This window comes from Calliphora vicina, chromosome 1 (assembly GCF_958450345.1).
Source record: "Calliphora vicina chromosome 1, idCalVici1.1, whole genome shotgun sequence".
In the NCBI taxonomy this organism is placed as follows: Eukaryota; Metazoa; Arthropoda; class Insecta; order Diptera; family Calliphoridae; genus Calliphora; species Calliphora vicina.
In genome coordinates this window covers 97,021,898-97,036,430 of record NC_088780.1, presented here as the reverse complement: position 1 = coordinate 97,036,430, position 14,533 = coordinate 97,021,898, and the positions used below count along the sequence as shown (strand labels likewise).

At 32.3% G+C, this 14,533-nt stretch overlaps 2 protein-coding genes across 2 annotated transcripts in view; both read left to right on the top strand.

Moving 5' to 3' along the window:
* The window catches only part of PH4alphaEFB (prolyl 4-hydroxylase subunit alpha-1), a 97,864-nt gene that overhangs the window by 67,411 nt on the left and 15,920 nt on the right, over nucleotides 1-14,533 (top strand). Inside the window, exons 3-5 of the mRNA XM_065515204.1 lie at nucleotides 9,511-9,662; nucleotides 9,732-9,888; nucleotides 10,032-10,219. Coding sequence (XP_065371276.1) covers nucleotides 9,511-9,662; nucleotides 9,732-9,888; nucleotides 10,032-10,219 — 497 coding nt within the window. The remainder of the gene's footprint in view (nucleotides 1-9,510; nucleotides 9,663-9,731; nucleotides 9,889-10,031; nucleotides 10,220-14,533) is intronic.
* Nucleotides 426-4,861, top strand: spdo (sanpodo). Its single transcript, XM_065515205.1, has 2 exons — nucleotides 426-1,997; nucleotides 4,490-4,861. The coding sequence occupies exons 1-2, from the start codon at nucleotides 429-431 to the stop codon at nucleotides 4,823-4,825; spliced, it is 1,905 nt and encodes a 634-aa protein (XP_065371277.1). The 5' UTR covers nucleotides 426-428; the 3' UTR covers nucleotides 4,826-4,861.

Sequence of the window (14,533 nt, the reverse complement as noted above, 5' to 3'; positions counted from 1 at the left end):
TGTGTGTGTGTTTATGGATTGTATTGAAAGTTGCATGTTGTACTGGTATCTTGACATACCGAAAAATAAACTCTAAGGGGGAAGAAAATTTATTTGAGCTGAGCTCTAAGGCTGATGACGATATACATGGTTGGATATTTAACGTATTTTTTGTTTTTGTTTATTTCTGTGTTTTGTTTGAGTTGAATTTTGATGGCTGAGTTTCGAAGTGAATTACCTTCAGCAACTGCAGTTTGAATATCAGTCTTGTACAATAATTCGGAGAGTGAACACGTTTCATTTCGTTAACTAAAGAACGAAAACTATTTTATAATTTTAAAGAAAGAATAAAAGAAAAACAAAATTCATGTTTAATTAAAGTGCTATCTATATGGTGCAGACACTAAATTAAAACAAAAGAGAGAAAAAAATTAAAAAAAACAAAAAAAATGTCTAAACATAATTATACAAATCCGGCTTTTTGCCAGAACAGTGAATTTTATCCCGTGCCCTCTGCCAACAAAGAAAATGTAGAGTCAATTTATAATCGTAGTTTACAAATGAATTTTAATTCGAATACAACGCGTTATGATCCGCGCGAAGGTCCATTGCGCATGCAACGAAGCATGTCCACGCGTTCGGTGGCCATTAAAAAGTCGATGGTCGAAACTACACCAGCTGTACACCAACACCGTCTGCAACAACAGCAGCAACTGCAGGAAAAGCAGCACTCACAGTATATACAGCAACAACCAGCGCGTTCTATTAGGCCTCAAAGTGCAAATCATTTAAATGAAACCTTTGAAAATAGATCGGGTTCGGGACGTTATGCTTTAGTGCCCGTAGAAGAGTTGCCCTCCAATCAAAACAATCGCTATGCTATAGTACCGGGACCACCTATGCCCACTATAAATAATCGTAACTCTCCCACACCCTTAGTGGCTACCAGACGTTATGCCAAATCACAAGATGATTTAGATCGTTATTCTTCGCAAGTACAATTGGAACCAGAAGAACCGCATTCTTTTCATGAAGATCCCTCGGCAGCGCCTTATGCCAGCCTACCTCCCATTTTGGATCAGCCCCGACTACCACCCAAACGCAAGACATCTTTGCAAAATCGCCAATCCTCAGCGCAGAATTTGCAGCAGCCCAAAATTAAACATGCCTTTTCCAGTGATTTTGGCAGCAAAACTTTTCTGGTGGTAGACAAAAACTCCAATCAAAGATATCAAATGGTGCCCACGGCTGAGGATGAAGAATTGGTGGATGATAATCATGAAATAATACAACTGCACAATGGCAAAGCCCATCGTTATGCCATGATACCGGCCGAGGATGAGGAGGATTATATACAACACCATGAGGAAGAAGAAACCTGTCTTAGCAATACCGATTTGAATCGCAGTGAGAATTTCCTGCCACGCGGCTATGAACACTCCCGTACTCCCATGCGCACCTCTACACCACAAAAAGGTGTATCCATGGCTAATTTATCCTCTTATCCCAATACCCCGCTAAAAAATCCCCAAGCCACAAAAATGTTACACGAGCTACTCTCCACACCACCACGTAAAACCCCCGTTAAGCCACAGAGCCGTTCTCAACATACCACACCCCGTCAGATGTATGCCTCTCAAAGGGATTTGAGAATGCACTACAATCATCAATTACAAAATGCTACACAATCTGCCCCTCCTCCACCACCACCCATAATGCCGCGTAAAAATTCACAACTATCCCCGCAAAGACTGCACTATGAGACTGTACAAACGGTAATGCCCTTGCAAAACGATCGTTCTATGGCTGTTATACAGCCAAGATTAGCGGGCGCTCGTATGCATCCTCAGTTGGAGGAGGAAGATGAGGACTGCAGTAGTATACAGCAAAAGTCACACAACAATAATTCATATCCCCAGAAAATAGCCAGTGCTACCATAACTTTGGCCATAGTATCGCTAATGTTGGTGCTGGGAAGTTCTATGAATTCGGCACTGATCGTGTATATGATTGCTCATGTAAGTATTGTGGGATAAATTAAAGGATTTAGTTTTATAATGCGACAGGCGAGAAATTTAGGAAAGCAAGCGAAGAAAGAGATTTAGGAATATTTTAATTTAAACAAGTAAGAGAGCAATATTCGGCTGTGCCGAGTCTTATATACCCTTCAACAAATTATACTTCAAAACAAAAATTTTAAATATTTTTAGGTTTTTTTTTGCCAAAGAAGTTTTTTTTAATTTTTTCAAAAAAAAAAATTTTCAAATTTGTATTTTAAATTTTAAAATTTGTTGTTTATAAAATTTTTTTTGGTAAAAAAAAAATTTGGGCTAAAAAATTTTTTTTCTGATTTTGACCCATTGTAGGTCCAACTTACTATGGTCTAATATACGTCGTTGCAAAGGTCTTTGAAATATCAATCATTAGATATGCATATTGTCTATATTAAAGACCTAGTAATCCAGATATAGGTCAAAAATCGAGGTTGTCCTGGTTTCTTCCTCATATCTCAGCCATTTGTGGACCGATTTTGCTGATTTTAAATAGGAAACTCCTCGAAAGCATGTCTGACAGAATTATTGAAGATTTGGTTCCCAAAGGTCTTCAGAAATTTGATTTAAACAGGCAGACGAACATGGCTTAATCGACTCCGCTATCTGTAAGGATCCAGAATATACATATATGCTACTTTATAGGGTCGAAAAATTATATTGTGGAAATTACAAACGGAATGACAACCTTATATATACCCTTCTCACGAAGGTGAAGGGTATAAAAATGGTTTTAATTTGAGAGATGATATATTTCTACACGCTTCTTCGCACACAGATCATTATTCAATTTGTAATTTATTTGCGAATATAAAATACGAATCTTTATAGATAGAAAACTTGATTTAACAATGTCCGTCTGTCTGAATATTGGTTGATATCAACCTTAAATATCGATTAGATATCGAACGATATCTCAGATATTCGTTTGAGAATATTATAAAGTATGGATCTTTATATATAAGGAAGTTAATTTACGAATGTGATTTAAGAATGTCTGTATATTGTTTGGAATCAACTTTTCAAAGGTCTCACATATACGTTCTAGAATATTGGTTTTAAAAATAGTCAAAATCGGTTTATAAATAGCAGAGATGTGATAAAAACCAAGACTACCCTGATTTTTGGATATATTTTTGAATATGTCTCGGATTTCGTATGCCATTCCAAAGGGATTATTTTAAAATCAGTGCATTAAAAGCACAACTTCCAATTTAATGAGTAGGAATGTAAAACGAATAAGAGCATTCTTTTATTAAATTGAAAGCTCCAGATTTTTCACTTTTTCTTTTCAAATCTTTTGAATTTCTTTTTTCAAACAACGAGAAGTAATTTTTAATAAAATACTTGAAATAAAATGAGAAGAACATTCAGCATCAAATGATTGAGGTTATTCGCGTTCGAAATTCTACTTGTTTTTGCAATTTTTAAGAGCAGAGCATTAATTCGAAGACGATACTGTGATAATTGGTGATAATCATTGGTAGGCAAAAAGAGGCATTTAATTTGTGTGCTCTTTTGGGTAAAAAATAAAATATCCACAACAGCATCAAGAAACTGAATGAATTGTGTGTATTTTTACGCTCTATTACGCTCTTTTGTTCACATTCGGGTTGTTTGACGAAAATCATCGTAACCTGAACAATATGAACGCCTACCATGGGTGATAATGAAGAATACAATGAATAAATTCATGGTGAAGATCGGTCCATAAATATCAGAGATGATAAAAAACCAAGATAAATTTGATTTTTGGATATATTTTTGTAATATGTCTCGAATAATTGCACAACTTCCAGTTCAATGATTAGAAATGCAAAAAGTATAAGAGCTTTCATTTGTTAAATTGAATGCTCCGAATTTTTCACTACTTCTTTTCACATCTTTTGAATTCCTTTTTTCAAACAATGAGAAGTAATTGTTAATAAAATACTTACTTAAAATAAAATGAGCAGAACATTCAGCCTCAAATGGTGATGATGATTCGCGTTCTTTTTGAAGTTTTGAAAAGCAGAACATTCATTCTAAGACAATTCTAAGATAAATTCATTGATGATAATAAATGAGAAATAAATTCATGAAGAAGATGCAATTTTTCGCTACTTTCGAATTGGAAGTTGCCGTTTTGGAAGTTATTTGTCCACAATGACAACAAATCGAATGAGTAGAACATTAATTTTGACAGAACACTTTCAGAAATTCATTGGTGATGATGCAAATGCCTTATTTTTTGTTTTTTTCGAAGTTCTTTATTCTGGAAAATTAATATTGCTATGGAATTGAAAATGTTCTTAAATATAGTTTTTTTTTCAATTTTTTTTCTATTCCCAAACAAACTTGAAACTAAAATTTCCCGTCGTTTATCGCCTGTCGTTTTCTATATATAAACAGAACCTTACTGGTCAAATTATCTCTTAAATATACGTACAAACTAATCTCTCTTACTCTCTCTCTTTTAGATGGGCAAATCATTTTATCTACAATTCAGTTTAGTGGCTGCCATCAGTGGTGTCGGTTTGGGTTTCTTAGGTTTTCGATCGCGCCACTGTGAATGGTTACCCAATAGAAGCTATACCTCTGGTTACATTTTGGTAACCATGTTTTGTTTGTTAAAATGCTGTGGTCTCCTAGTAATCCTAGTGCTAGATCCCTATCCCGGTTTACCTTTACATGATGTCACCACTGGCATTATCTTGGGTCTATCAACATTCACCATGTTTTTCATTGGCCTGGGTGTAATTGGCACTTTGTGGTGCTATCGTCCACCACCAGATAATCGTGTTGATGTAGTGTAATTTAGTTGTATCGTAATAACTAGTAATTATTTAGATTTAATTTTTTTTAAATTTATTTCGTTTATTTTGTTTAATTGTTTTTTTTTTTTAAATTAACTTAATAATTTAATAACATGTCATGACGGCTAAAATACCAAAAAATCTTATAATAATAAATCATATAATAATACATTTAAGTAACTCTCCGAATTTTCGACTCGAAAGACTGTATATACAAATAATTAATTCGCTAAGTAGTTAGTATGTAATTTAAGTTAATTTATTATAAGTTATTGTTGTACGTTTGTATAAATATTATGGTGCAGAAAATGGTTGTATTTAATAAAAAAAATAACTGAATAATAATTTATTATATTGTAAGTAAGATGTATTACTTAGTTTAATTGTATTTTTAAATTTAGGTACTATGATTTAGAGTTTTTTAAGTATGTTGTATAATATTAATAAATAAAAATGTTGTATATTTTAAAATAATGAAAAGTGTGTTTCTTTCTGATATTTTGTTATTCTAAAAATATATAAAAAATTAAGAGAGAACATTTCCGCTTGTTTTAAAGAACTTAAAGTATCTGAAAAATAAATTAACTTAATCTCATGATTTCATGTCATCAAGAATTTTTTAAATTTTTAATAAAACATTTTACAGTAAAACTAAAATAATGCGGTAATTGCAAAAATGTGTGTCATCACTGCCAATCATTCCATGATATTATAGTGTTTGATGTAAAGCAGTCATGACAAATAAACTTTCCTGCAAACATTTTAAAACCGAGAAAAAAACAGTTTGACTACTGACAGTTTAGGGTTAGTAATAATGAGAGTCAGATCCAATGACTTGTGTTGAATAAAATATTAAGGGCCATTATTACAACTTGCCGTTATAGTTAAAGTTATCTTTAAGGGTACCTTTTTCTATTGCTTAAAGTTACCTTTAACTATAACGGTAAGTTGTAATAATAAACACAAGTCATTGGTTCTGACTCAGTCACATTAAGAAAATTTATACAAATTTGTAAGTATGAAAAAGTGAAACGTGAGATATCTCAGGTCATTAAGTCTGGACAGTTAGGGCCGGACATTCGCAGAGAAGCTGAATAAGCGTTTTCTCCTTTTCTTTGTTCTAGACAGAACAACTTCGATAGTGGTCGCTGAAGGGGAATTTGTAGATTTGTATGATGTCCTAGCACTCATTGGGGAATTTTCTGCTGGGAATATTGAAGTCACAATTCTCATAAACGAGGACAGACTAAAATGGGCCCTGCGTAGCTTTGACCCATAAAAATCTCCGGGTCCTGATGGCATCATTCCGGCTGATCTGCAACGGAAAGAGGATTTAATCATACCCTGATTGACTCGTATATATTCGGCCAGCTTAGCTTGGTCATATATTCCGGAGTCTTGGACCAGATGTAATGTAGCCTTCATACCTAAGGGAGGGAAGGCTTCTCATACTAGACCCAAGGACTTTAGGCCTATTAGTATATCGTCCTTGGAAAGGCCATGGAAAGTCTGATCGATCTCCACCTTCGTCCAGATCGGCACTCTTGTGGAATCTTGCCATTAATATACTGCTCATGAAATTAGATTCCATGAAGTGAAAAACTGTTGCATATGCTGATGATGTCCATGGAGCCCGAATGTCCATGCGACAGCGTCCAAAGCGACTATCGCTGTTTATGCCTGTAGAAGGGCCATTGGGAAGACCTGGTGAATTAGATTTAGGAATGCGAAATGGCTTTTTGACTGGTGGTAAAGCCCATACTAATGTATGGAGCACTAGTATGTTGGAAGGGTCTTAATAAATGTACCTACTGTGGGATGATCGAAATAATCCTGCGAATCTCTGGACTAATGATTACGCGTACCCAACGCTCTGTTCGTTATGATACACTAGCTACCGGCTGATCTCATGACCAAACAATTGGCAATCAATTCGGCGGTCAGGCTAAGCGCAGTAGGAGCATGGAGGCCTGGTACCGACCATGCGTCTATTTTGGGAAGTGTTCCTTATTTCCCTGTCAACATTGACTACTGCATTCCCTTACCCTTTATCGAGAGACGCTTATCTGTATCGTTTGTGGGTGAGTTACCTTCTTCTAGGGACACGTTTGTCATCTATACAGATAGCTCTAAGTCTGTAGTGTAATTCAAGCTGAAATTTCAGCGATAAAAAGGGCGTTACACTGGATGAAGTACTATAGGTTATTTGATGTGAATATCCGAATCTATACTGACAGTAAGCCTGGTATCAACTCGACATCCAGATTGTTACATGAATGCCGGGTATCTCTTAACGAGATGGCGAGACATTCTAACCTGGAGTTATTCTGGGTGCCGGGTCACTTTGGTGTGGATGTCAGGAAGATAGATTCGTTCATTCGTGCGTCAGGTTGGTTCGGCACTGAACCCAATTTTGACATGTGAAGGACCTGAGCATGATCCTTAGGGTATCACAAAGGGACCAATTTATGGACACAAGTGAGCTGGTTAATAAGTAATTAAGTGACGCGTTAATACTGACAGCAGCCTTGATGTGGTCTTTCGGTAATGGTTTATAAGTTGCATATTTCATTTTTCATCAATTATTATGGTGTAATTTATTGAAAGCTATTATATAGAGAATCCATCCCAAAGCGGACAGAAAAAACCAAATATATTTTCTTCCATAACTTCTTTGTTATTAGCATTTAATTTTATTAACATTTTAGAGATATTGTGAATACCGCTAATGTGTATTTAATGTATCCTGATGCAGCGCTGGAAGCTGATCGCATTCTGACTAAATCGTTAGACAGTTCATTATCAAGATAGTTTCTATGCACAGGTACCCAAACTAAAGTAGTGTCAGATAGACAACCCATCCTTTTTACATTTACTGACTAACAGAGTTGGGTGTCAGGCGAATATTGCAAATAACTATTTATGCCTGAAAATGTTCCAATAATTTTTATCGACATCCTATATCTGTCCAAATCTTCTACTGACATCGCATTAGAGATATTTAAAGCTGATCGCATTCTGATCTGTTCATTACCAAAGTAGTCCATATTCTCAGGCACCCAAACTAAAGTAGTGTCAGATAGACGATCCAGGCTGCACAGCACTTTCTTACATTAACTGACTAATAGAGACGTGGTAGTATATGAGTTGTGTGATAAGAAATGCCGCCTGATACCCAATAAAAATACATATATTCCTGCCTGAAATACACTGTGCGTTTTGTTAGCTGACTAATAGAGACGTGGTAGTATATGAGTTGTGTGATAAGAAATGCCGCCTGATACCCAATAAAAATACATATATTCCTGCCTGAAATACACTGTGCGTTTTGTTTTAGAAAACCTGGCATCATTGGCTGACAGTACATGAACAAATACTCAATCCAGTCTAGTAGTTTATTCACGAACCAATAATTCATACTTGCGATTAGTATTTTTGTATATGGTTCGTGGCCAAACTAACTGAACTAAAAAGTTGTGAAAATAACTACTACCATTTGTATTTAATTAAACTGAATAATTTTAAATCGTTTATCCCCTGAATCTGTGTTACATCATTATTCTTTATTCAACATCATGTAAATGAAAGCAACAACTAAAATGTTTAACAAGTAAGAGAGCTATATTCTTATATACCCTTCACCAAATTATAATTCAAATAAAAATTTTAAATATTTTTAGGTAAACAAAATTTAAATTTTTTTCCAGTTGTTTTTTCTAAATATTTTTTTAATTTCTAATTTTTTTTTTTAAATTTTAATAAATAATTTGTTTTTAATTTAAAAAAAAATTTAATTTTTAATTTTTTTTTAATATTTATTGAAAAAAAAATTTTTGGTGAAAAAAAAAATCGAGTTAAAAAATATTTTTTCCGATTTTTACCCATTGTAGGTCCAACTTACTATGGTCTTATGTACGTCGTTGCATAGGTCTTTGAAATATCTATCATTAGATACCCATATTGTCTATTAATGATTTAGTAATCCAGATATGGGTCAAAAATCGAGGTTGTCCTGGTTTTTTCCTTATATCTCAGCCATTTGTGGACCGATTTTCTCGATTTTAAATAGAAACCGAGCCGGAATTTCGGAGATATTGATGTATGAATCGTGTATGTAAGTTATATGGGAGCTTCGGAAAGTTGATTTCAACACACAGACGGACATGGCTATATCGACTCCGCTATCTATAACGATTAAGAGTATATATACTTTGTGGGGTCTCAAATGAAAAATGTAGAAATTACAAACGGAATGACAAACTTATATATAACCTATAAATATATAACCTTGCCACTATTGTGAATGGTATAATAATCTTAGAGCCTTTATGTGTTGATAATTACGAAATTTCAAACACATGGGTTTGAAAATTTCGTAATGAACATAGAGAACTATACGTAGAACGGAAACTCTGCTGTCAAAGACCTAACTCAGTTGTCAAAAACCTAAGTTGTGAAAAAATATTATTAAAAAAACTATGTGAAAACAAAAACAACACTCGTATAAGTAACTTTTTTGAGTAATTTTTTTGTTTGAGTTTTTTCTAGTTTCCGCTCTATGTATATTTGCTCTACAAATAACTTGATAGAAGTAAATTTAATATATTTAAGTTATTTTTATTAGAGAATCTCTGTCTTAACATTACTTATTTATTTATGTTTTATTTTCTTTCTTATATTTCCAGTAAAATGCTTGAATACCAAAGAGAACATGCTGAAGCAGCTGTCGATATTACAAATTATGTTTCAAATCCTATAAATGCCTATTTACTTACAAAACGTTTAACCACAGATTGGAAACAAGTGGAAAATCTGATGGCCCATGATGTGGGAGGAGGTAAATTTTAATACAAATTATTAATTCAAATGAATTTTAAAAAAAAAATTAAATCATTTTCTGTTTTAGACTTCCTAACCAATATAACAAACTTCCGCAACATATTGAAATTCCCCTCCGATGAGGATTTGAATGGGGCGGCGGTGGCTTTAATGCGCCTGCAAGATACTTACAATTTAGAAACTTCAAGTTTAGCCAAAGGAGAACTAAATGGCATACAATATAGGTAAGGGAATTTAGTTGTGACTTGAAAAGTCTCCCAAAAATTTATATATTAACATTGTGTGTGTCATGTGCAGGGATTTATAAAATACCCCCATAATTAATATAATTTCGCAAACTCATTTCATCTTTGCTTGTTGTTTTTAGTACTGAAATGTCATCAGATGATTGTTTTGAATTGGGACGTCAGTCATATGTCAATCATGATTATTATCATACCGTTTTATGGATGAACGAAGCCATGACTAGAATGTTGGATGATCCCAGAAATCGTACACTGGCATTTACAAAAGCTGACATTTTAGAATACTTAGCATTTTCAACATACAAACAAGGTAAGTTAAGTTATTATTTAGTTTATTAATTTAATAAACTATAAATTATATTAGTTTTAATTACAATTTAATCACATGAGCAATAATTTCATAACTTCATATACAAACATGTAGAAATTGTAAAGAGTTTACCACAACTACTTTTAAACCACAAGATTTGCATATTTTAAATAGATTCAATCTTTATTAGATTTCAGCATGATTAAAGTGATAAATAAGCAAATATAAATTTAGATAAATGAGCCTAAACTGTGGCGACATGACTGCAATACTGTAACTACAAAATTACGACTCTATCAGGAAATATTTAACTGCAAAAACAACCTCGGGTTAAAAATACTGTGATTATGGGAATCTTGTACCACCACAACACAGGAAAAACCAAAGCACGACTCTACGGTGACCCTAAAAGTAGAACAACTTTAATGTTTTTAATCTTGCCACAAATTTGGCATTATCATATCAATGTTATAACGATATTAATATATCTTGGTTAATATGAAAACGTCATTTTCTGGCATTCCCATTTTGCTTTGAGAAACATCTTGAAATATGTCTCTAAAATATATTTAAAGAGTAAATTCTTGCACCACTCTGTTAACGTAGTGATAAAAGTCTTATGTTGTTGTTGATAATGCTGTTGATGTTTGCCGTCAGTCATTGCTGTCGGTGAAAGCTGTTAAAAGGATTGTATATACATGTGAAGATTGATATTAATACTTTAGCTATATATTTCCCAACGAGACTTGCAACAACGATGTCATGTTTATTATCCCTTAAAATACAGTGGAATAGAAGAAAACCATTTGTTAGATTAAATCAATAAACCTGTATTTCACATGCACTATAATTGAAAATTTCGAAGAATACATCGAAATTGCCCAGAAATCATTTGATTTGCAAGCATTTAATAATATAATTCTTTGTAAGACAGATTATTAAGACATAAAACAACTAGTAAGAGAGCTATCTATAACGATTCAGAATATATATACTTTGTGGGGTCGCAAATGAAAAATGTAGAAATTACAAACGGAATGACAAACTTATATATACCCTTGCCACTCATGGTGAAGGGTATAAAAAGAACGCCTTCACCTTCATGAGAAGGGTATTTTTTTTACCAAAAAAAAAATTAAAAAACAAAAAAAAAATTTTAAATTTAAAATAACAATTCGAAAATTTTTTTTTCCAAAAAATGAAAAAAAACCAAATTTTTGAAAAAAAAAATAAAATTTTAAATTGTGTGTTTTGCATTTTGAAGAATAATTTGGTTAAGGGAATATAAGATTCGGCACAGCCGAATACATCTCTCTTACTTGTTTTTTAAACAAATCTTATTTTAAAGAACTTATTTTTAATAAATATATGATAATCCCAGACACACTTATATTATGGTTTAATATAGAGACCTAGTAACTAAAAATTTGTTTCCAAAATGAGATATTATTAACAAATGAAATGAAAAAGTTGTCAACGTGTAACTATGGAAATGCTATTCTCTCCAACTTTAGTACAGACATTTTGAAGATCGTAGAAAAATATAGAACGTAAGCTTTAAAAGCTTTATTATTCATTTGAAGTAAAAAGGCTTAAAGCTTTAATTCAATTTGCGATGTTTGTTTATAGGCCAAAATTTTTAACTGAATTTTGACCCGGCTCTCGAAGCCCGAATAGGCTTAAATTTGGCATTCATGCTTAGACCTGTTCGAAAATTTCAAGGTATGTTCGAAAAATTGTAAAAGCTGTTAAAATAATTTCTAGACCTGATGCAATAATATGTTCGAAAAAATTCGAAATTATGTTCGAAAATTCGAACTTATGTTCGCAAATTTCTGAAAGATGATAAAATAATCTCCAAATCATGAGGATTCTTAAAAGGACAATTTTAGTTTTATTTGTGTAATTTTTCAATTTCGAACTTAAAAATTTTGAAAAAAAAGTTCATGAATTTTAAAGTATTGTTAAATTTTAACCTTTTCAAAACGTTGGTTTATTTCCTTTAAATAAACCGGATACTTTTGATTGCAAATAAAAGCCGTTTAGTAGTTTGAAAATTGTAACAACTTTTTATTTATTTAAAATGTACAACAACAGAATTAAATAGTCACTCAATGTTTCTTATACACGTTTATAAATTCGCAGAAATACAGACAAACTTTATAATGTACACGAATTCACTTGACAAATACAGCACACTTTAAGGCACTCAGTTGATGTTTATTTGAATAGCGTCTCTGATAAACTCACTAACGACTGCAACCTCTGCCACTATTTATAACACTGCCATCTACACTCTAGATTGCTCTTTAACTGTCTAGAGTTTTCTAATACATACGCCATCTGTGGTGTACTTTCTGCAATGTTCTTTAACTGAATATTCGTATTCGAATATACGGTCGCAGCAAACAGCGTTGCCATACTTACGATCAATGGTCAACTGAAAGCTTTTATTCAATGTTTATAATGCCCACAGATAGGTTACAGTTTGCTATTACAGCACTGCTATTTGAAAGCATTATGCTACTTTTAAATCAGCCGTTAAAATCGTTACATTTGAATTCAAGTACAATTTTTGAATTTAAATTTGAAATTTGCTCTAAAAAGAAGAAATTATATTAATAAAGCAAATAGTGGTGTTATATTCGGCTGTACCGAATCTTGTATACCCACCATCAATATGTGACAATAAATAATTTGTCTGATATATCCTAGCTAGCTCATTTCAGTTGCACTCTATCGTGTTTTTAACAGACAGACGGTCGGCAGTGTATTATAAATATCGTTATCAGGTTGAAATTTGAAGATCAGTTCATAATAAATAATAATCCAAAATTGAGTTTTTGGGCGATTACTATTTTGTAATGGTAAATGCATCGTTTAATGCAAACAAAAATTTAGGAGGCTAGGAAGTTTTCTTTGTTTTTCTCAAAATGAATAATTTGTTGCTTGTCTGGATTTTCAAATAAACAATTCAATTGATCAAAGCTCCCATACAAGCACAACTTTCGAAAATCAGGCCAAACCAAAAAAAAAAATGGTATAAAAAGCAACAATTTGAAGGCTACATTTTAAAAATGTTTTCATAAAATAAGTACAAAGCATAGTTTAAACTCTGTTTACTTAATCACATTATTTTTATTTTATGTCATTTGAAATTCATCTAAATCTAACTCTTTATGTATTCAATTGATATCCTATAATTCACATTACCTTCATTGGTCTTAAATCATAGGTTCTCTTCAATAATTTTCATATACAATTTAATCGTACCAGTTATTAAAAAGATTTAACATTCTGAAAGCTTAAGTTATATATATTGATTACCATTTTTTGCATTTGTGTGTCACACTGTGGCTACACTGCCATTTTACTTCTACCACGCAAACACCATCAAAACATACGTCTTTCAACCAACATCCATTTTAAGCAGCTTCTTTATCCGAAACATTAAATTTTGCACAACTCCTTTCAATGCCTTCTTATACAATAAAATAAAAAAAATAACATAAAAGTAGCTCTAAAATAAACTTTAAAAATGTATGACGCCATATTTTTTAGTTAAAATACAAAATAACTGCAACCACAAAAAAAAACATAGAAATTGAGCAACAGCATTACAAGAAGTTTACAAAACACAAAAAATAACAAACATTTATTTATGCCTGGGAATTTAGGTGCACTAGGGTGACGCACTTGATATGGATACTTGATGCTCCCAAATTACATATAAAATTTTGCTTTAAAGATTAAATATTGAAAAAAAAGCTACCGTTACCCCTAAACTACTCTTTATGCTCAATTACCATTACCGCTAAGCTATCAAAATAACAGCAATTATCGTTACCTCTAATCGTAATTGAGGTTGAAATTATTTTCAAATTTAACTGTTTCGATTAAATTTTTACAATTTGAAGATCTATCCTGCTTTACATACCCATTCTGACAATTAAACTTCTTGTATAAATAACTACTGTTTTATATTTTAACACTTTAAGAAGCTTTGTATTTATTTTAAAATGTAAATTTATTAAAGTAGCAATTTCTAAACATTATCAGATTGTGCTAAAATTTGAAGTATTTGATTTTAAGATTACCAAGAACAAACAATTTCAGTCCTTTGGATAATCGAAAAAGTGAAAAATAAGGGCCACCCAAATGTGCACCCAGACGTATGGTATCGTTTAAATGCTCTACAACTGGTAATTGCAGACTAAATATTAACTAATTATGTTAAAACTGTAGAAAGTCCTTTAAGGATTTTTTTGATTTCATCACTCCGCCGTTTCTAAATTAAAGTAAAATAAAAAATGT

Coding starts and splice junctions, on each gene's coding strand:
- spdo (XM_065515205.1), top strand. CDS start 429: ATGTCTAAACATAATTATACAAATCCGGCTTTTTGCCAGAACAGTGAA. Junction 1,998..4,489: donor TCGTGTATATGATTGCTCAT/GTAAGTATTGTG, acceptor TCTCTCTTTTAG/ATGGGCAAATCATTTTATCT.